At 31.7% G+C, this 24,276-nt stretch overlaps 1 protein-coding gene across 1 annotated transcript in view; it reads right to left on the bottom strand.

The window, feature by feature from the left end:
* The window catches only part of LOC107285073 (zinc finger homeobox protein 4-like), a 70,164-nt gene that overhangs the window by 41,902 nt on the left and 3,986 nt on the right, over positions 1 to 24,276 (bottom strand). The window contains exon 2 of the mRNA XM_015813222.1: positions 23,953 to 24,276. This exon is cut by the window's right edge and continues 179 nt beyond it. Within this exon, the coding sequence (XP_015668708.1) occupies positions 23,953 to 24,276 (324 nt within the window). The remainder of the gene's footprint in view (positions 1 to 23,952) is intronic.

The following is a 24,276-nucleotide window of genomic DNA, read 5'->3' as shown; positions in this document are numbered from 1 at the left end:
AAGCAACACAGTTATATTAATGTTAGTCTGAGAATGGATAGTTCACTGACACACTTCTGCCACATACTTTGCATAGTGTAAACAACTATCATTAGCTTTATTAAAGGCATTTAATAACCAAATAGCTTGCATTTGGTACATACAATTGCTTGGCTCAAAATTTGTATGAAAATGAATACATGTGAAATTGATTTACATTCATTTTATCATATTAAAGCGTTCAAACTAAGTGCTAGGCTGCACCACAATCTGTATTCAAAGGAGAAAAGTTAATTTAGATTGCACATGGATGCACACTTTACACCTATTTATGATACAGCTTCTTTAAGAAGTTGTTACTTCTTAATTACTATTCCTATAATGAATTTCCTGCACAGTACTTGTAGTTATTAATAACACAGAAGAGTACTTAACTGCTATTAGTTTGGTTTTAAATTAATTCTGGACACAATATGGTTATGAAGCTTTCACCACAAATTCAACAATCCTATAATCTGCTTAGAGTAAGATATAGTCCATTGCATACTTACCAAATAGAGACAATTGCACTGATTTTCCATGAAATCAGCTTTCAACATAGAAGACAAATGCATCTAACTGTTGCTACATATTTCATTTCACCACAACACTGCTAACTAAACAAGTTGATTTTATTTTCTACTTTCTGTTGAAGGTTATACAGTACTGTATGCTTTTTGAGGCAAGGAACAGGCCTTTTTAGTTTATAAAAAGGTAAAGGTAAAGGTTTACTCTGTCCAGTCGTAGCCGACTCTAGGGGATAGTGCTCATCTCCATTGTCTGAACCAGCATTGTCTGAAGACACTTCCATGGTTATGTGTCCAGCATGATCATATGCCAAAGCATACCCAGAACTCTGTTCCTTTCCACTCAAGTGGTACCCATTTATCTATTCATGTTTGCACATGCTAGGTTTGCAGGAACTGGGGCAAGTAACAGGAGAAAACCCCATCCCGCAGAGCTCAGGTCTTGAAACTGGGCTGTCAGCTTTCCAGCTGACAAGCTCAACATCTTTAACTGCTGGGCCATCACATCCCCCAGTTTGTAAAGTACAGGAGTATAACAATACTGTATTAATAAAGTAAGAAAGATTGACTTTAGTAGACAGGACCTAGACCTACATGATGATTAAGCATGTAGTTTAAATAAATGCTTAATGCTTTCCTTTTTTTCTACTGTAGTCATGTTTCTCACCAAGTGGCTCCATTTTCCTCAAACCAGAGGTGAAAGTGTTCAATTACTTTTTTTCAAATACATATTTAACTACATGTACAGAAAGGCTTTATGTAGGAAATAAGAGAATTTTAATTCCCCCCCCCAAACTTAAATGGACATATTTTAAATGGAAATATGAAGAAATAAAGTCATGAAAAAATCCCTCCTTGCCTCACAAATTACCATCATCTTTTCAAAACTGACTCAGTGCCGATAAGGGATGGTTGTTTGATTCAAATGCGCAGTCTCTATTGACTGAGTTTAAAATGACATTAAAACAATAGTAGTAAAAGTCTTGATACTTCAAGGAGATATAAAGCACTTGCATTTTAGACCTGAAAAATCCCAAGATGTCAAATTTCAAAACCTAAACATTACTGGAATGATAAAGCCATTACGAGAAAAATGCTGGATATTCAGAAAATGTATTAGTCATAATTTCTCCCTGATGTGGCATTAACAGAGCTTAACTTTGTATCAAGGAGATAATGAAAAATATTCTTTGCAGATTAAAGAATTATCTAAAATATTTCTGAAATAGTTTTATTGCTTGCTGCAATTAGTATATCCATAATGTGGGATTGTTTCTTTTCAGCTGGTTATAATATTGCTTGGGATTTTATTGCTGCATTTAGGTGAAGGCATTTTAGTGCCACAATATTATAGTTTTAATATATAAATATATGTTTATATATCATAAATATATGACATACTATCTCTTATCTCATCTATCAAGAATGTATTTGTTTACAGCTTAAATTCAAACAAAAGGACTATTCATTCAAAGCTGGTGCAGAGATAATGGAACTTGGTAGCAACTGTCAAATGTAATAACTTTCCAGCAGTAAAAGTTAAAGATAAGAAAAATGTAAATTGGTGGAGAAAAGACAGTTCTCATGCCATATTATTGAAACTTCTTCAGTCTGATGGGAATTTATGTTGGATCAGTGATTCAGAAACATGAAAATGTGTAGTCTGGGAGGCAAGAAAGATGTTGGCATACAGATGTTCCATTTCATTTCTCAAATGATATTGTCACATTACTGTCATGCACTGGGACTCCAACCACATTGCATTAGTATTTTGAAAATTGAGAGAAAGTTTTGATTAGTTAATATAAAAAGTAGCAACTATTAAATAGTTATATATTTCCTTCCTTACTTTTTTATCATTAAAAACAGGAGTATCTCAAATAGGGGAATATAACTTCACAAAATCAATAAAACCATGTAATATTTCAACACATTTTTTTAAAAAGCAGAACAGGGGAGAAAAAACCAACAATAAGTTTAAAAGAGTAAATGAACGTTTGGCAGATTCCAAAAGCTTACCAAAATTGACATCAGCCAGTCTAAGTAGAAAGGGGATTTTGTAAGCAGGGCTTCATCAAAGAATAGTCTTATCCTCAATCACTGTACTATACTCCATACCACATGTGGAACCATAAGTAGAATCTTCCAGCTGATCTGAATGTCAGTTATTACTGGAAAAAGTATTACTATGGGATTATATTTTTAAAATGCAAATTTGAATTGGTCCCCAAGTCTTACAGGAAACCAGTGTAGCATATACAATATAGGTATTATACATTCCCAGCTTAACTATTCCATTTAACAATTGGCAGTTGCACTGTTCAGCAGATGCATTAGGCATCATTTGCTATTCACATATTGCCTTTAACAGTAACTCGATACTATTCTCAAGAATAGGTTAATTGTAAATTGTACTATAAAATTCAGCTATAGCCAGATCAGGAAAGGGTCACAGAGCTGAAATAAGGTATCTGCAGTTTTTGCTATTGTGATTTATCATTTTTCTGTTGACAGGTTTTAATCTGAATTCCCAAGATACAAATTCCTTCATCTATGATGAACCATCTTCCCGATTTATCCATTTGAGAACAATTTAGCAATATCATCTTTATTTTATAATAATAAGTTTATTGTTCTTCAGCCTCATCAGCAAAATAGTCACACTTGATTTAAATGGAATAATACCTATTAGTATGCTGATAATATCAGAAGCCTAGAATGCTGGATAACAACTCCTAATAGCTTTATAGCCGAGATGCATAGTTGTCCTGTAGGGTTTTTTTATATAGCCTGAAAACAAGTTGAACTGGGTCTAGATAACTAGCCTTCTCCAAGTGCATCTTTATCAATTTACTCAGAAAGGAATATTTACAACTCAGTAGGTTGCTAGAGAGAGTTAGTTTAATGTCAACATCCAGCTTAAAAATCCAAATAAAATTCCAGATTCATTCCATTTCCGAAAATCTTACTATTTACTGAATACAGTAATGGAATGTCAAAGCAAAATTAACTCTGAGATTCCAACACCAAATCAAAGACTTAATAATTTTCCCAGCCAAACCCCTAATGTCTTACATAGTCCATATAAACAAATTCATTTTGTTAAGGGAACCATCTGCTTTAAATCCACACCTGTTATGGTGTCCTTGAAAAGGTTTCAGGCTCTCATGGTCTTCAGTGGAATCATAGAGGTTTCGTTTCTCCATCTAACCCAAAAGTAACATCTTCCCCCCCCCCTTACTCTAAAGGCAAGTTGAAACACAGAGGCATGTAGCTGCCGAAGTTTCATCCTTGACAGGTATTTTCACAAATCAAATTCTACCATGTATCCCCAAAAATAAGACCCAACCGGAAAATAAATCCTGGCATGATTTTTCAAGATGCTTGTAATATAAACCCCACCCCCAAAATAAGCCCCAGTTAAGATCGTCAGCCAGACAGATGCATTCAGTACCATATTTCCCCGAATATAAGCCCTAACCAGAAAATAAGCCATAATGCATCTTTTGGAGCAAAAAATAATTTAAGACCGAGTCTTATTTTTGGAGAAACACGGTAGGCATAGCATAATTTATTTCATAATGCAACATTAACTACTTCCTGGAATGTATAACAATGGTTTCTAAAGGAAAGAAAATCAGAGCTGGAGTAGCTATGAAAGGGGCAGGGCAAGGGGCGAAAGTTTTCAATGCATGAATAAGTATTGTAACATTGGTTTAGTGTTCAGGTTATCACAACATGCTATGGAATGACAAGAATACCTGATTTACGTTTCCTTTTTTCATTTAAAAGCTGATGTACCCCAAACATTCACAGATTAACAACTTCTCACACAAACAAAAAAAAAGTTAAAAAAAATGAAAGAACATTACTTTTTTCTTGGACAATTCAGAAGCAAAGCAAATATGAAATTAAAAATATAAAATAAAGAAAATGTATTTTTATGAACTAGGTAAATATGTATGCCCACTAAATGATGGAAGCAGCAGTGGACCATCATGCTGCAAATTCTGGGCATGTGCACATTATTGTAACACACTGAAGACAAAGGGTTTGTATTGCAACACTACTGTTTTTGTCAGTCTGATTCTTCCTTATCTCTGCTTCTTTGCACACCAGGGTCAGTTTAACACCGTACATAGATGACAGATCTGAGCAATTTAAATTACAAGGTGGAATGATTTTTTAAAGAATAAAAATATTGCCCATCTAAACTGCTGCTGGTTAAGAAAGCTTTATAATATGAAATTCTTATTGAAGAACATATGCTTTACATTTAAAAATATTTTTTCATTAAAGGGTTTAAATAAAAAAAGAAACATACCTAAATTATAACTTTCCTATGGACATTTGCACACCCTTTTTTAGAAGTGGTGCCTTTAATGTTGAGATCCACAAATGTGTCCCTTGGCATGTAGTAGAAAACAGTGGGGAAACTTAAAAATAGATCAAAAGCATAACTCACAAATTATAATTTTAATTCCATAACTTTATGCAATTAACATGAGATACTGAATGCAATGTTTTATAACAGTATCAAAATACAATAGTTAGGGCACAAAAATTCCATAGACATGTGGTATACAGCTAAGAAACACTAACATTTAAGAATATCCTTGACCAGATTACTGAGATACACTCACTACCACAAAACCAGAAGTGAATTTATTTTATCTTATGAGGAAGAACCAATAGAAGGCTACACATAAGATATTATTCTGTGTCTTGTTAAAATAAAATTGAAATTATTCTGAATTAATTCAGTATTCTCTTTCCACAAATATGCTTTATAGGTTAGGATTATAAATTGTAACAAAAAAGTGAAATAATGAACAAAGTCTTTTTATATTATAAGAATTGTCAGTGTAAACCAAGCAGCTCAAATGCATGAGTTTTGTTTCACACTAAATAAATTTTTGTTAAGATTATAAATCAAAGTGATTTGTGTAATTCAGAAGATAATGGATTAGTAGACTTTCCTGTAGAACCAGATGTTCAAAAGGACTTTCTGATTTTTTTATAGTCTTGATACATTTCTTCTTAACATCCCCCCCAAAAAAATTTGTAGAGGCTTCCAGCATACTGTATCTTAATATCTGGCATTAATACCATAGTATACAACAATGCTATTTTTAGTCACTATTTACACCAGCTATCAGACTGAGAAAACAAAAATTGATTAAGATTTAGTGAACATATATATATATATTTCTGACAATTTTCAAAATATGAATATACATAATATTATTTTTACTCTGTGGCTTTTTAGGTGAATATTAAATTATTTAATATAATTTAATAATCACCTTAAAGCCACAAAGTAATTAAACTGAGAATTTAGAAAAAAATATGCTTCTTTGTTATTTTTTTTTACTAATTTGATAATGCTGTTAGAAAGGCTGTTAAGAAATTGTGAATTTGTAGGATAAAAACTAAACTACTGCCATGGTATAGAAGAGTTAGAAAACAAATTAGGAATTAATGGTCCATTTACAACATGAAAAAAATTCAGAGAGGGTTGCCCAAATGTTCCATAGTAAGACAAGTCTTGCTTAATGCAATTATTAATGATCTGAAAAGGGTATGGCCAATGAGGTGGCAAAGATAGCAGATGACATGAAAACATTTGGATCTACAAAAGGTGCTTTACAGAAGCATAAGGAATGCGCAGAAGGAGAGTGGCAGACAAAAATGTAAAATCAAGGCTGTCCTTCATCAATTCATTTCCTGTGAATATTTTATGCTGCAAATTTTTTCCACTATATGTTATATGTAGAAGTCAATGAAATTAAATATATTGCCTTTGTTTTTCCACAAGTCTCCCAGCACTAAAACAAAGGATACAAAGTCTTAAACTGAGTAATGCAGTCTTAGTCTTGGATAGAAAAATATCAGTGAATACAACAGGAGCACAATTCTAGAGTTAAATCCTCTGTTTGCTACTTTGTCTCAGTGTTTCCTCAAAAAACATGTTTTAGTGGGGAAAAAATCATAATGCTCTTTTCTTTTAAACAATAAAAACAAATCAAAATGAGAATGAGACTATGTAGCATATTGCTTCCTTTCATAGAATTCTAAACAAAGAAAATAAAAAAGAAATTTTAACAAAAATATACATATAACTAGCCTTTAAATTTTTAATCCCAAAACTAAAACTCATCTATCCATAAAACAGCATTTCTTTCATTTGTGATACTTTTAATTTGTAGAATAACCTATTACAAATTAGGAAATCAAATGAAACTGTTTCTCTACACAAATCTCAAACAAAACATCATTTCTTCCCTTGATGTTGGCTGAGAATTTTTTTTGTCATTTTGATTGCTGAATCATAACACAAACTAAAAGAACATATTATACTGTATATATTATAAAGCAAAGATATGTTAAGCTGAAAAAATATCTTTTTTAAAAAACTACAGCTGAATGATTCAGGTTCAGTTGATCTATTTGGCTTTTGTTTAACATCCTCAGTAAATAATCAATTAATAATGTATTATTAATGTAGGCAAGGCACTGAATTTGAATATTTTAGCCCACAGGATTAGCTTTTATTAATGTCATAAAACCAATTTGGAAAAAATGTATTTTTGAATCATAGTCCAAATTCCTTCCCATAAATATGAAAAATACTGTCGGCCTATATATAGTAATCTATTTTACTGAAGCCTATTTATGCTTTTCCCATCTATGTACTGTAGTCCTTTTTTCTAAAATAAGCTTGTTTGTTTTCTTAAGCCTTTCTTAATTGAACTTATATGGCAAATATTTTGTCTTCGCTGCTCTCCTCTCACACTGCTGCATTTTGTTATTAAAGTATGGGATCGCACATAAAACTTCATCTGTCAAATGATTTTTTATGAGAGTTAAGGATTAGGATTGTGTAACTCCTCTGATTTAATACTAAAAAGTTTTTTTAGTACATACAGAGTACAAATGTAACACCTGCTTATAGATCCTTAAAGTTTCTCCCTCAGGATTGCTCAAATGTCAGCCATAGATTTAGTGCAATTTCCACAAAGGATACAGCAACTTTAAGGTGTGGCAGATAGGTGGCACATTTATGGTCTTCCATGCACTGAAAAGGTTTTGGGGGACTGAATCATAAGGATTGCCCAGTCCTAAGAAATACAATATTGGACCTATGTCTTGTTTGTAACACAATGATATGATAGTTATTATCTCTTATTGAGACAATTTTATTTGTTTATGAACAAAATTAATTTAATTTGTTTTTCTTTCTTTTCTTTATTATTATATCATTACATAATTAGAGAGTCATTGAAGACTGTACAATAAAAATTGATAAGACTTACAACAAAATATTTAAATATATTCAAAACAGGAAACCATCAGAAAAGTGCTGGACAGCAGGAATATCCAAAGTCTACTAGACAAATGAAATCTTTGCTTCTATCTTTACTGCTAAGGATATGGCACAGATGAGTTCCATTCAAAAACAATTAACAAAAAGATATAAGTTCATTTAAGACTAGCTATCGTCCAGTTCTCCATAACAAATTGCCAGTGTGGCTGTAATTATTAGAATAGGATCTAGATCAATAAATATGAAATATTAAGCTAGGCTTAATGTCTGTTCTTGAAAAATGGTAAAAAGTATTTTAAAAAATAATGAAATATGTAGAGCAATAAGTCTTTCTGTAAAGAAACCAGCATGGTTTCTGAAAGATATGTCTTGTCTTATCTCATTCAACCTTTAGATTTGTGCTGAATATCTGTGACCAAATAGCCTTTGATGAAACACTTCACCAAATGTTCCTGAGCTGTCTCAGCAGTTGTGGAATAAGAGAACACATGCTTTCATCAATTGATAACTAGTTAAGAAATTTAAAAAGAGAAGATATAGATGGACTGTTGTCACATCAGAGAGATTTACAAAATAGTTTTTTTTTAACTGATGTTTAAGTTTCTTTATAGATGATGTAAAATTAGCGGGCAGATGGGAAAATAACCAAATTTGGTGATGATACCTAATTGTTTACGACAATAGAATAAAAAATATCTTTCTAAATTGTTTCAGTTCTGTTTAAGAAAAATACTGAGATATGCTCACAAGTTCCCAACTTTTCATATACATTTGAAGTAGTCAAGGATTAATTAGTGAAAAATGAAAATGTGAAGAGGAGAAGGAGGAAATGAAAATAAAAATAAAAATAAAAATGAAAATTGTACAGTTGGTAAAAGTACAAAACAAAGCATCCAAATTTTTAGAGCAAATGAACTGCAGATGAGAGAAGTATATAAAATCCTGCACATTATGGAAAATTAGACCAAAAACCCATGTCCCCTACATGGTATATCCATTGAAACAACATTTGAGATCAATTGTGGAATTCACAGAAAGTGATCAGGTTGGGATAATTACTAACCTAAGCTATTTTAAAAGGAAGTGGACACATTTGATGATTGATGAATTCTACTCTTGGCATCTGTTCACCACCTCCAGAAACACTGCAGCACTTTTCTAACTTGTTTTAATTCTTCAAAATTTCCTAGGTAGATTGTTATTCATCGTGCCTTGTCAGAGTTGGAATAGATTTTCAGATCACACCTCAATATAACATAATATTGACATTTATTGTTCTCTTAACTATAATAATATATTAAAAACATAATTGTTTGGACAAGATAAACAAAGAGACAAACAATTAGACTATTTAATATAATATATCTTTAATGTATAAGTAACCAATTAGATATATATCAAATACATATTAAGCATTAAGGTAGAAAAAAAACCTTAATTTTTTGTACATTTGAGTAATTGGGTTTAAAATCTTAAACTTTGAAAATATGGACTTTATCATTCAAAACATGAAATTGTTTGCCTTATGGATGAATCTGGAGAAATTATTAGTATTGGGTCAAAGAACAGAAATTATAAAGAGGTTAGTACTCTCATATAAGATTACAGACTTTGATAAGAGGGAAAGACAAACATAATTTTAGATACTTTTCAATATGATATTGTTATTGTTTCATATACCACTATGGATATTTGTACGTATGTATCAGTGAAGTTTCTTTAAGTTTATCTCAAGATGCTGGGGACTATTGTAATATTTTTACTTCATAAAGAAGAAAGGAGTTTTCACTTGGGATTATGTTAGATGTTGCTTCATATTTTGAAACTATATTACAACAGGGTTAACTCAATTACTGTGGATACCAGTAGGGTCATTTCCATGACATGCTTGTTTTTGGTACTGCACTAAGAACTTTATTTTTCATGTAAATGTGCCCGTTCTCAGGAAAAGAAGGTCAAACCAACACTATTTCACTATGTGATATGCATGTCCCAAGACACAGCCTTTTTAAATAAAAAATAAAAAAATCTTAGATATATTAAGAAAAAAACTTGTGTTGTTTATATTAATCTAGAAAAGCATCAGTAACTACAAATACAAAAACAGATACCTAGAAGTCACTTTAATAACGACTTTTTCGTTATTACATAAAGAATTATCATCCTGATACTTACAAATCAAGCTATACACACAAATACACACAGAGAGACACACAGACATACACATATACACATATTTTTAGGCACTGATGCAGTTTTAGTTTATTTTCTACATATTTGGCCATATCTTCTGGATTGGGTAGAGTTGTTAAAATGCAGTGTTAGGGATTCCCACAGAAATAACATACCTATACATATGTTAGGCCAATAGTTAAATTATGAATGTAGTAGTGAATGTACACCTTGTTCTCTACAGTCAACTAATCAGAATAGCATTCTTGCATATTTTATCATTCATTACTCACTTTCCAGTCTGATAATTTGATATACAAACTGTGGCATTTCCTCAGTAGCTGCCCATACATTATAAAAGATTTCCAACTTATTAACATAAACTATAAAGTTTCTCAGATAAAACATGTTCTGTGAAAATGAGAAGCCTTGTAGAAGCGAAATTAAAACTCACTGGGGAACTATGGACCAGTTTTTCTTTCACAAACCCATTTGCCTCACACTATCATTACTGGAGAAAAATGCCACTATGTATAATGCCTCAATTTCATAGTGGAAATAGGGTATATATTACAATGAACAAATAAATGAACAGATTGTATAACATATGGCATAGTTCTGAGTATAAGGACACTTCTTAATGTAATATCTCAATATTTGTTTTTAATTAAGAGAAGTGCTCTATATATAAGGTATTTCTACATAATATTTCAAAATATATTTCTACAAAGACTGGTTATAATTTTACTTCAATAATAGTCCTTCCTTCCTTCCTTCCTTCCTTCCTTCCTTCCTTCCTTCCTTCTTTTTTTCTTTCTTGGCACTGAAAATAACAATTAAAAAACTATTGCTGGAGCATGATATCCCTTTAGTATAGTAGAAAAAGATGCTTTAAAAAAAAAAAACCTTCAATGGTATTACAAAACAATAGGTTATTTACATATTACTTTTTCTTATTGTATAATTTAAATGAAAAAATAACTCATTAAAATTATTACTTTCTCCCTACTTCATTTACAACATCTACAGGAGCAATAAGAATGTTTGCTGCCTTGAGTTATATATTAAAAAAAGCAGGATAAAAAAAATCTAATAATAATAATTGCCTGCAAGCAAGAACTGGTGGGACAACAAAATAAAGAAAGTAATAGAAAATGAAGAAGCTAAACTGCTCTGGGACTTTAAAATTCAAACAGACAAGAACCTGACACATAATACCTCAGACTTAAGAACTGTCAATAAGACAGACAAAAAAGTCTGGACGTTGCAGTACCTGGAGACAGCAAAACAGAACAGAAAGAACTATAGAAAATCACAAAATATAATAGAGTAGAATGACTATGGCAAAACAAAGCAAAGATCGCACCAACATTAATGGGCACCTTGGGTACAATTCTAAAACTTCTGGAGAACCATTTGATAAAGTTACCACCAGTCAATTGGAAAAAGCAGCTTTACTTTGAACAGATTACATCCTGCAACAATACCTTTTAACACCATGAAGCAACAACATCTGCCTATCCCAGGTCCTTAGGAAGGACTTGATAAATAGATTAAAATGGCAAATTCAGTCTAAACATCTAGCTGACTGAGCAACAAATCATAATAATGCAATCAAGGCCAGAACTGAAAAATTATCAAATGATTCAAAGTGCACATTTGGCAAAGAAGCAGAAGAAACACTAGATCATAATCTGAACTCATGCAAGAAGATCATGCAAACTGATTATAAACAACAACATAACAATGTTTCCAAAATGATTTATAAAAATGGCCATGTGCCAGTAATGAAAACTTGGTGGGAACATATAGTTTAAAAAGTAATTGAAAATAAGCAGGTTAAAATATTGTGTAATTTATTAATACAAATAACACACTAGATGTAATTGTGGTTGAAAAGACACTGTGGATAATTAATGTGGCAATACCAGAAGATAGCACAATAGAAGACAAAGAATTGGAAAAGATTACAAAGTATCAAGATCTGAAAATCAAAACTGAAAATTTATGGCATAAACCAATGATGGTAGTCCAAATGGATATCGGCATACTGGATGCCATAATCCCCAAAATTGGATGGCACTTAGAAAATATGTGCATTGACAAAATTTCCATTTGTCAATTGCAAAAGGGCACACTGCTTGAATCTGCACACATAATATAACAATATATTACAATATCCCAGCATATGAAGAACTTGATGCATATGTAGGCCAATACCAGATAAAGAACTGGCAGGTATGACTTGTGAACATATACAATCAAAGGCGGTTCATTACCAGAAATAAAATATTCAAGGATGCAGAATTGGAAAATATTCAGAAAAATAAGGAAAACAGAAGATCCCAAAGCAATAGTAGAATAGTAGAAGAAATTAAGATAACCACAACTGCAATTATAAAGAAAATAGCTGATATGAATTACAGAAATGATAATTTAGAAGAAGTAACAACAAGAAGTATAGCCAGCATTGAAACAATCTATGACTTAACACCTCTCCTCCAAGAAAAATTAAAAGATAAAAGATATGCAGAATTATTATCAGTAAATTATCAGTAAAACGGATAAGATTGCTGGCACTGAAACCAGTGCCCAAGAAACACCTGGCACTTATAATAATATGAATAAGGGGATTGCAAGAGTTAAAATAACATCTATCTAACAGACTAGTCAGCTTGCCTATAGTACAGCAATGGTGGTTATAGGAGAACTCGTTACTGAAATTAGAAAATCAAAAACAAAATCGTATTCAATCCCAAAGTCGAAGATCTGATTGGAAGCTAAAATAATGAACTTAAGATCAGATGCAAGTAATTAAAAAAATTGAAAGAACAAAAAATGATAAAGGTAAGAATCAAGACAAACTCTATTAAAAAAAAATTGGCTTGCCAGAAAAAGCAGCTTTGGAAAAAAATAAAACCGCAAATAATAGCAAAAGCTGTGAAACTGAACATATGAGGCATGAATCATCAAATTTAAGCAAAAACAGCTATTTAAATCAGTCCAAAGGCAATTCTACTAAAGTATAAATGGCTATGGAAATTCTGAAAATAGAAAACCAAACCAGTTTCCAATTTTGGAAAGATGAATGGGGAACGCAAAAGCATCTTAATAAAATTACTGGATGAATAAAAGATGAGTTTGAAGAAGAATTTAGTAAAATCAAGTGGAAAACCTAATAATAACAGCAGAAATGATTAAAAATTGAAAAGAATAAAGAAATAGACATCTCCAGGAAATTATCAAATGTATAGCTTTGGGATCAAATATATGACTAACTTACATCCAATTATACCTAAACAGCTTAATAAAGTATTATACAAAGGAAATATCAGTGATTGATTTATCACTGACAAAATCTGATTCAAAAAGCCCCAGCGAAAGGGGCATACAGGCATATAGACCAATAAATAACATGCTTGCCTATAACAGCAGATAATATCCAAGATTATTTAGAAGAAAATAACATTCAGTACAACAGAAAAGAAAGAAAAGAAAAAAACAAAGATATAGATCAACTTCTGATTAATACAATGGTTTGGAAAATTGCAAAAGCCAAAAAAACCCAACAACAACAATTTTCATTTCATTTGGATTGATTGTAAAAAGGTGTTTGATTTATTACCACATGGTTGGATCATCAAATGTTTGGAAACAACAGCTGTCAGTAAAAACATTAAAATGCTATTTAGAAAAAAAAACTGGAATGCAAAATTGATGGTTGGAAAAGAAAATATTGGTTTATCAACATTACAGAATAATGTTATCACCCTTATTATTTGTACTATTTGAAAGTAAAAAACAAAATTACTTTCAGTGATTTTTAAAAAAAGAAATCTCAGCTATCAAATGGTAAAAATGATACTAAAATCTTATATTGTTTCCTGTATATTATCCAAAGTTTTATGGAAAACCAGAAATTGAAATCCAGTTGACTTCTTCCCAAGATGGTTGCTGAATGGTAAGAAGCTTTTTCTCTCTTGTGATGATTTGCTGATTTTGCTGCCAAAGCTGGTTCTCTGGCAGTACTATTCCCTGTATTTCAATGGGAGCACTTAGGAATGATCCAAGATGGCTTTTCTATGGCCATAGATCCATCTGGGAAGGTGAGTTTTGAAGATTCTAGTTCTGTTTGGAAGTGGTCAGAAAGTCATGAATATCCATTTCCCTTTTAGCAGTTCACTTTCTTAAGCATGCCTGGGTTTTAACTTCATTTTCTGAATTTTCTGTCTTTACTCTGCTTTTTATTTTTAAAAATTGACCAGCTGGCTGAATGCTGATTTATTTTACCCCCTGTTCTCCCCCCCCCCTTTGATTTATGCTGTTGTTTGAATAACTTTCATTTTCTTTCAAGGAAACACGGCTTGTCCTTGGAGGGTAAAAGTGTCTTCATTTGATTTACATTAATATTGGACTTTCACCATAGGGTTGGAGCTTATTTTTTGAAAATTTTTCTTTAAACTTAAAAAAGTGACAAATTGGTTTTTCTTAAGAGGACTGAAAGACATTGGGATTGGATTTGTCATATTCAATCAGGAACCACTTTTATCTACATTTTGTTGGGAAGATAGACCAACTATAGAGACTAGATTTATTATATTTAATTAGACAACAATTGATAAGAGATTTTATTAAGAAACACATGTGTATATTTGATCCAGGACAAATTACTGTAATCTCTTGGGAAGATTTGGGATAGATAAGATGCTGTGGTAAATTTTCTACCAGTTGATTACAATAACAGTTTGTTAACAGAAGGTTTTGAAGCTTTAACTTTTTCTTTATTATTATTGTTTCTCCTGTTAACTATTTTGCCATTAATATTATATACGAATGACAGGTCAATAATTGGCAAATAGATTTAGTAGTTTAATTTTTTTTCTGGGCCTGTTTCACAAGGGGTGGGAAACTAATATTGTAGTAATGTCTTAATCAGCATTCAATTAGGCAGGATAATGTGTGTTTATGCACCTTTTTTCAATGTTTTGTTTGTTTTGTATTTGTATTTGTTTTTTTATTTGTTGGAGTGTTATATTTTAATTTTTTAAAATAAAATAGGAATTTAAGAAGTTGAAATCCAGCTATTGACAAACACAGTAAGAAATTTTAGCCCATATAAAATGCAATTTGGCCTAGAAAAATGTGCTACAATAGAAGAATCATAAAAATTAATGAAATTGAAATGTCAAATGGTCAAACCATCAGGAGCCACCAGGATGATGCCTACAAATAGCTGGACATTTTACAGTTGGGTAACCTCAAGCATGAGTAAGTTAAGAATGCATTTAGCAATTAGCAGCTCTTTGGATGCATTCTTTACTAAAGACAAAATTGAAAAGTGGAAACTCCCTTCCAAGCCATCATTACCTGGGCCATATATGTAATACTATGCACTGTTGGAATTATTAAGTAGACATAAGCTGAATTAGATGGTTTGGACCAGAAAAAAAGAAAACTGATACTAGTCACTATGCATAACATCCTGTAGTGATACTGATAGATTATACCCGTTCTGCAGAAATAGAGGCAAAGTTTTACTTCAGGTCAAACAAATTGTCAAAGAATAAAAATATGCATTAGTTGATTGTGTAAAAAACAACCAAGAACAAGCATTGATGCATGTTAACAGTTGTAATTTACTGAATGTGCAGGAGAGAAATGTGAATATTGAAATAATGTAATAAAATCATGAACAGAATGCTGGCAAAGAAAAGCATTACATGGTTAATTTCTATAAAAGATTTAGGGGAAAGTGGCTAAAGATAAAACCTGGAAATGAGTTATGACTGGAATCATTAGAAAAAGAAACTGAAGGCCAAAAGGCTGTGCAAGAGGAAGTTGTTTGAATCACTGCACTCAGGACCAAAATTTAAAGATCATCAAATGATGCAAAGTGCAAAATGTGCATAAAAGCCGAAGAAACAGTAGATTATATGCAGTATTAAACTTGTGATGATGGTTGTACAAACTGATTATAAACAACAACATAACACAATTGCCAAAATGATTCACTGAAACATCTGTAAAAATTATCATGTGCTAGTAATGAAAAAATGTTGGGAACATATAGTCGAAAATATAGTTGAAAATGAGCAAATATTGTGGTATTTCTCAGTACAAATGGATAAAATCTGGTTCATAACACACTAGACAACTGTGGTTGAAAAGAAGACATTCTGGATAATTGATGTTGCAATACCAGAAGGTAACAGAATTGAAGACAAAGAATTGGAGAAGATCACAAAGTATCTGAAAACTGAAATTGAAAGATTATGGCAAGAACTAGCCTTGGTGGTTCTTGCGAAGGTCTCGATGTGTATGAAGACCAACACCAGCTAAAGAACTGGAAGCTGTTATTTCACATTTTTGTGAACAGATAATAATAAACTATGCACATTAATATAATAGCAGACTATTAAAATATTTCTTAGCCATATACATATAAAAATAGAATAATTCAAAATAGTCAATGGAATTAAATTGCAGACTAAAATGATCATAAGTCTTAAACCTCTTTTATATGTGAAAAAATATATTTCAGTAACAATGCACTAAAGAATAAGTTTAATATAAACAAGTAACTATAAAAATGTTTGAACACATGTTTTGATATTTAAATGTACTCAAATCTTCCAATTTCCTTTTGCACGGTCATTTTTACACAAATAAGAACAACAGTTCAATAACTGGAATGGTACATATCTATGATATTTGATTTTAAAATTTAAATTTACTAAAAGACTATTGAAATGGAAACAATGACACTCGGTTAAATCTATATGGGTCAAATTTTATTATTGAATGCTAAAATTCTAATGGCTTGCATAATTAAATTTAAATGAATTATCTGGATTCCCTCATATAAAATAAACTTTGGCTCTGATTTTCAGCTAATGTCTCAACCAACATTTTGTTTCTTACTTCCAAAGTCACTTGGTTGAGTTGGGAGACTATAAAAATTGATAATAAAATAAAATAAAATAAAATAAAATAAAATAAAATAAAATAAAATAAAATAAAATAAAGCAAGCAAGCATTGGGTGTACTTTGACTGGGTTTTCCTTGTTATTTCTTACATACTTTTTCAAATCTATTTTTTAACCCTGATGCTTTCATGCATAATATGAATATTCAGCTTTCACTGAAGGAATAGTACTCTTCAAGTCACCTAAATCCCAGTTATATCAATCATAAGCAAGGTGGCACAATAAATTAATACAATATCTTTGGCTAATTCAAAAAACAAATATTGCAAACATTAGTAGGGAAGTCAGACAGACTATTCTGCTTCACTAAAGGCAGAATGCAAAGTTTGTGAAATTAAGGTTTCTGCTTTGAACCAGACTTGAAGAGCTAGAATTCGTCCTTCCAAAGGCAAAGGAATATTAGTTGTTCAGCTTAATGACAGGTGCCAAATGGTATTTACATTTCCTGCTGAAGATGCTAACTAACAGGCCAGCCAGTTGACCATGAAAATTCTTAGCCCTAAGTGACCCAAAGACCGGCTATAAATCTATCTCCTAAAATACAGTCAATGCTCCATTTGTTCTTCCAACCTTTCCGTATGTAACGTTAAACATTTTATTATAATCTAGTTACAGTGGGATCTTTTAAGGCTGGCAGCAATAATTTGTTGACAAAATGAAGGATTACGATAAACTTTTGTTTAAAATAAACACATTATAGGGTCAGCATCATCCAAGGGAATGCCACTTAAGGAGAGGATTATGCAATTGTATTGCATTTAACAAGAGGAATCAGTCAAAGACATAAAAAGAGATGGGAAAAACTAATGCTTATGAAAAAAAGGTTACAAAATAGTGCAGCCATCACATAGTTAGATCCATTTTAATAACTATATTTGCCCTAAATTGGAAAATATTCAGACTACTAAAACTGCAAAACCTAGTAGCTAGAGTAAAGTCTGGCAATGGACTTTATACAATCAGCTTTGTATTTTATATCTTGGCTTCCAGTTTGTTATTTAGCCCTATTCAAGGTCCAGGTTTTGACAAATTAAGCCCTGAAGATCTTAATGCTAATATTTTTTCTATATGTCTCTCTAGGATCATCTTCAGAAATGCTTTTACAGTGATAAGGGATTCAGGGGTATCAATATCATTGATAGATATGCTATTTGTATTACTTTACAACATGTCATTGAAGCCTAATTATTATCTCATTTATCTCATTTGTGTCCATGTATAACATTAGCATATTACACAATTCTAATTGCTTGCATAATTAAATTTAAGTGAATCATCTGGATTCCATCAGATAAAATGAATTTTGGGCATTGTTTTCAGCTAATGTCTGAACCAATATTTGTCTCTTACAGCCAAAGTTGACTCAAGGAGTTCAATCAAAGTTTGACAGTTTATTATCTCACCAAGGCCAGAGAATGGACAATGCAGCATACTTTCTTCAGAATTACATATATTGAAATGGGAGTGTGACAGATTTCAATATCATTTAGGAATATTTCAAGTCAATGTTTGCTTTTATTTTCTTCTTTTTTATAATTTTGTTTTCATTTCTCTAATTTTTATTTTATTTTGAAAATACTGATAAGCAAATGTTCAGAGAAGTTGTCATTAAATGCAAGCTTGGCTTATCAAAAAGGCCCTTTGTGATGACAATTACAGATTATTTGGAAAAACACCATATTTTGGAGATTTCTAAAGCTGCTAGAGGACATAAAGCATAATTGGTGGGAAAGAGATAATCTAATAAAAGCTAATGAAGACCGAGTTGAATATTCTGGATACCATGGCCAGAAAGGTTGAAGGAAAACGTTGCTTCCCTTTGGACCTGGGGGGAATTAAAAGGTGGAGAAAGATTTAATAGTTTTGGAAGCAGGTATAGCAAAAACTGACTTCTGTGATGAATAAGCTCTCCCTAGGCTAAGATTGATACTGTGATATATTTGACTCTCTATTACTATGGTGATGCTAAATTAACTCAGAGAAATCTTACCAACTGGGGAGCTTATGCTAGTGATTTATACATACTTTTAATAAATAATAAATAAATAGGTTTACTTAGTGCTTTTTTTCTAAAAAAAAAAAAAGGTGCCAGAACTCACACACGTCATACAACCCGCCTTGCCTATCCTACAAGGTTCCATCCAAAAAAGGTGCCGGAACTCCGTTCTGGGCGTTCTATGAGAAAAAAAGCCCTGGGTTTACAGATATGTTATATATTTTTCACAGGACCAAACATTCCTGATATGGTCAAAGAACCATTTCACATTTCTCAAAATTATTCTACATGCATAAGTTACCATTAAATTCTATGCTGGTACAATGGTGTTATTATTTAAATTACCTCCATTAAAGATTAGAACTCTTAACTCATAGTTTCCCATTAAAATAAAAAAAAAATACATTTTTTTCATTCCCCAAGTAATCAAAATTTGCAAGTTAAGACTAATGCTGGTCATAATTGATTAACATTAGCTAATCAATTCAGAATGATATAATCCGGAGATTATATTTGTGCCTGTTGTAAGTTTTCTTACTGCTTCTTACTGCTTCTGTGCAGGTGGATGATACATATGCCACATAGAAGTTCATCAGTCTGCGTTACAGACAAGGCCTTTAATAAATTCCATTCACTTTCTTGGCAAGCAAGTAGTTGCTTCTATTAGAGCTGCTGGGAAGGCACATGGCTTATAAACCACAGCTTTGCTATACATATACAAGTGCACACTTTCTCATAAATAACCAATATTTATTTAGCTTGATCTTGATTATAATATTCGAATGCTATTACTTCTGCCTTAGGCAAATGAGAAACAAGTAATTTTCAAGGACAATTCTAGCTGAAATTCTCTCAAAAGGATCAAAGCAAAACATTCTTAGTAGCAATGAATACAGCTTTGTTCCCTCAGCTAACAGTAGCAATAGACATACAGATAGTTTGTTTCTGAATACTTATGGAAAGATCATCAACACTTTCTGCCTTGAGTCTTCTTCCAGAATACCATGACCCACATGTTTTTTTACTATAAAACATGAAAGAAAAGGTGTTGCTCTGGTCAAATAAAAATAAAGTTTATTAGTTTGTGTCTCATGTTTAAGTAGGCCAAATCCTGCCAAAGACATTAAAAAACATCTGCAAAACAGATTTTCATTAAATTCATTGGTTGAAAGCTAAGCTCTTAGGCAGATGATGCCTCAGAATAACCTTTCACCTTTAATTAGAATTAGGTCATTCAACTTTTCTAGTTTCTGGAAAAATAAAGGTAAAACTAATGCTAATATTAATAGTATTATGAATCAATTATATTTCTATTAAAAACAATTAAAAATGGCAAATTGAATTTTGTTATTCTTCTGACTGCACAATGTGTACTATTATACTATTATGTATGTATTATGCAAGTCTCACTGACTGTGATGACACCTATTTCAAAGCAGATGTTCTTTAATGTACATTTTTACAAAATGTAGATTAAATATTGTTTTGTCATATTAGGCAACTAATTGTATAAATTACTCTTCTATTCAGCAGACAGAACTGTTTTAATATTTGATAGGCTTCCATTTTTTACATCATGGCTTATCCGTACTCAAGCAGTTTTGATGCTTGGTTCATCAAAGCAATTTATATATTTAGAAAATATATTCAGCCATGCATCTAAGGTACATAAAAACCAATATCATATCTATAACCCATTAAAATAGTAAAGTATGGTAGAAAAACCAAACAAATAAATATGGCATAGTTTGTTCCAATTCCATAAAATGAACAAATATATTGGGTCACCTAGCATACTATGATCTCTAACCCAGTCTCCTCTAGGCTTGAAGAAAAGGGTTGGGGGCTATTGAAATCTTGGAGGGAGGTAAGAGTTGTGACAGAGAACTTATTCCTCCTTGGACCCACAAGTATAAGAAAGGGGATGAGCAGAGTGTATCTATCCTGTCAGATCTGGTGGACCAGGTACCATAGAACCCCTTTCTATAATATCCATTTAATAGTGGTACAGTTATGAGGATTCTAATTATTTTCCTTCAATAAAATGCATTTTCTCATTGCTATATTCTGAGACTGACAAAAAGAATGTATTAGCTAGATAACAGAATACCTTTTCTTCACCAGTCCATTTCAATATCAGACTGGCCTATTTAGTGAGACCATGAGTTGGGGAACCTAACTTTGACATAAACCAAAGTAGAAGGCAGATTGAAATATTTAGTTAAGAAACTGGAAAAACAATTGCAAAAAATAGCATTCTCTTCTGTTATTTCAGGGATTAGATGGAGGTTTGCATGATTTTATGTGCAATTTGGAAGCTCTCAAATTAACTGATTAAATCCTAGGGAAACGTAACTATACTCTATGGCAGTATGATTTTATGTATTCAGTATTTATTTATTTTAGAGGAGAAAAATAAGACCTTTCAACCAACAAAACAAATCCTCCCTGCCTATACCAGTATCACTCTTGAGTCTCTAATGGGTTTTATTTCATTTTCATTTTTAAGAATTGTAAAATACCCTTCCAGTGTTTTACTCCAGGAATTAAACACAAAGCAGAAGATTCCTCTGCCGCAAAAGAAAAACATGTTGTTCATATCATCTCGTTGCTTTGATAGGCAATACTGTAAAATCATTAAAGCTCTGAATAAAAACTTCCTCTATTTTTAATAAACTTTCTGTATGGGTATTGAATCAATAGATAACCAAAATACAGCACCCACATATGAAAGGTTTAGGTGACAGTTTGCAGATGACACAAAATAGAAAATATTAGGTCAACTACAATAATTCAAAAGTGGACAGAATTATAAGTTACTTTAAATCTGATTAGTTCTATACATTTTCTAGATATGACCACTGCTAAGAAAGAAAGAAAGAAAGAAAGAAAGAAAGAAAGAAAGAAAGAAAGAAAGAAAAGTTTTTAAAATATTTTTATTTCTCTTTTAAGATTTTTGATTGCAATATTTCTAAAGCCAATTCTCTCCCACATTTTAAAACAAAGCAAGAGGTGAAAATAAGAACCTAATGATGTGACAGCTTGATATTATATAGCTTAGTACAAATACTGTATTCTGATGCCATTGTAATTTAAATAATTATTTATCTTCATATTTCCTAAAGTAAAATAGTTAAATTACAAATTATAAAAAGTACAAAAATATGATACTTTTAATTTCTTATATGTTTTTATTGTATACATTTAAAGGAGTGAAAACTACTCGACTGTCTTGTAAGACTTCTCCTGGTAGATTTATTACGGCTAAAGTAACGTTATGTTTAATATTATGGGCATGGAAGAAAATTCACAGTAGCATTTATAAATATAGAGGTGCCTACTTTCTTGACAAGCACCACATGCTTCAAAAACATATAATTACTCAGGAAGATTTCTAAATACATATTGAAAATAAAATGGTGTCAGGCACTCTGATGAGTATATATTTGTAAACTTGTATTTTGATTCTAGATATCTAGAAACATTTGATGAAATAATCTCCCTTGAAGACCAGCAGAAAGCTAAAGTTCTACTGTACCTGAAGTTGAAGGCAGTAGCAGTGAGCAACATTTTTAACAGTCTGCCTCCAAGGAAATAAATTTCATCATATGTAATTGTAGCAGGTAAAAAAAAGGCTGAATTGGGCTACTAAGCAAAAGGCTGAAGCCCACATATTTTCCGAAGAGTGTCTTGCACAGAGGGAGGAAAGATAAAGGAAAGGCAGAGGGACTGACATCTTTTTCCTTATAAAAGTCAAATACAAAATATATTCATTACTTTGGACTTTAAAAAAGAGGTTTCAGCTACTTGTCTAACATAATTTATACACAGTTTTTTTACTAGTCTTTGTGGGGAGAAAGTTACCTACAGAACAATTTCCCTATTTTTTAACTTTGTAATGTGTGCAATTCACAATACGATTTGAGATAAAACATACATTGTTTTTCAACAGCTTATTTAGTCCATAAATATCAGTATTTGCATTACTTAGTACTACTTTATAAAGTAGACTCCCAGCATGTTAAAATTGCCTTACATTGCATTTAGATCAACTATATGATTGCCCATATCAAAACAGTGATTCTCTACATGCCCAATGTAATATCCTAAACTGGATAAATGTTTTGAATAAAACTTTCCTGCTAAAGAAATAAAAAACACCTTGGCAAAAGTTTGGAACGCAGAAATGATTTGCACAATCCTATGAAGCAATCCAGTAAAACGTTACTAAAAACATTATTCAACCGTTAAAATTTGGAAGCATAATGGTATATTAGGTTATAATAGTATTCATCACTCTGACAGATTCAAAGCATTTTCTCCCAGGCTTCAAAACAATGAATTTACCTTTATGCTGACATTTTGTACATCACAACTTTTCATGTTTTTTGTAAGGCTTAGAAAAAGAAATAGGCAAAAAGACAATAGACCATACTTGTAAATCTCAAAATAAAACTATAGTTCACTTGTGTATGTTTTCAGTAGATACTGAAGTCATAGGCTTTGGTTCAGATGATTGATCTGTAGCATGAAACTGTAGTATTTTTTATATACAATAGTAAACAACTGTCAGTTCAAATATGTGAGAGCATTTGTAGTTAAATATTGGCTAACAAAACTAATTAGGTACATGATACCTTTAATTTAACAATTTCACTTAAATGCTATGTACACATATTTAGGAATAAAACTCAGGTAATTCAATAGGATTTACTTCTGAATATGCATGCAAAGGATTATGCTGATAATAGAACTGTGAAGATTGATTAAATAAACAAAGAGTTTGAAAATATGTTCAAAATGCCACTTTTGAGGTGGCAGCCTATTTTTTGTTACTTTCTTTAATTTGCAGATCTATCAACCTTTCCTTTTCTTTCTGTCATTTTCACAATTTACTGCCAACTGAAATTACTGGTGGGTCCTTACCTTGTAAAGTCTCAAGGCTGCCTCATGCCTGTGATTGGTGGTATGTAAGCGCAATTTATCCACACTGTTGGTGTAATAGTCACAGGCATTACATTTCAGGTGAACTGGGTTGCCAATGGCAATGCACTTCAGCCTCCACTCGTTCGTTTTTCCTCCTTCCTTAATATGCGCCACCAGTTGATATTTCTGCATGTGTTTGTCAGTCTTGCAGTGGAGCTGGAAGTTGGCTTTAAGCTGTGTGTTGTAGTTACACAGCTTGCATTGGTATATGTCTCCAATTACAGCCCTCCACTCCTCTTCAGGGAGAGAACGTTCACTGCTCAC

This window comes from Protobothrops mucrosquamatus, unplaced genomic scaffold (assembly GCF_001527695.2).
Source record: "Protobothrops mucrosquamatus isolate PMUCROS unplaced genomic scaffold, P.Mucros_1.0 scaffold144, whole genome shotgun sequence".
Taxonomy (NCBI): domain Eukaryota; kingdom Metazoa; phylum Chordata; class Lepidosauria; order Squamata; family Viperidae; genus Protobothrops; species Protobothrops mucrosquamatus.
The sequence above is the reverse complement of the archived record's forward strand: the minus strand, read 5'-3'. Positions and strand labels throughout refer to the sequence as shown.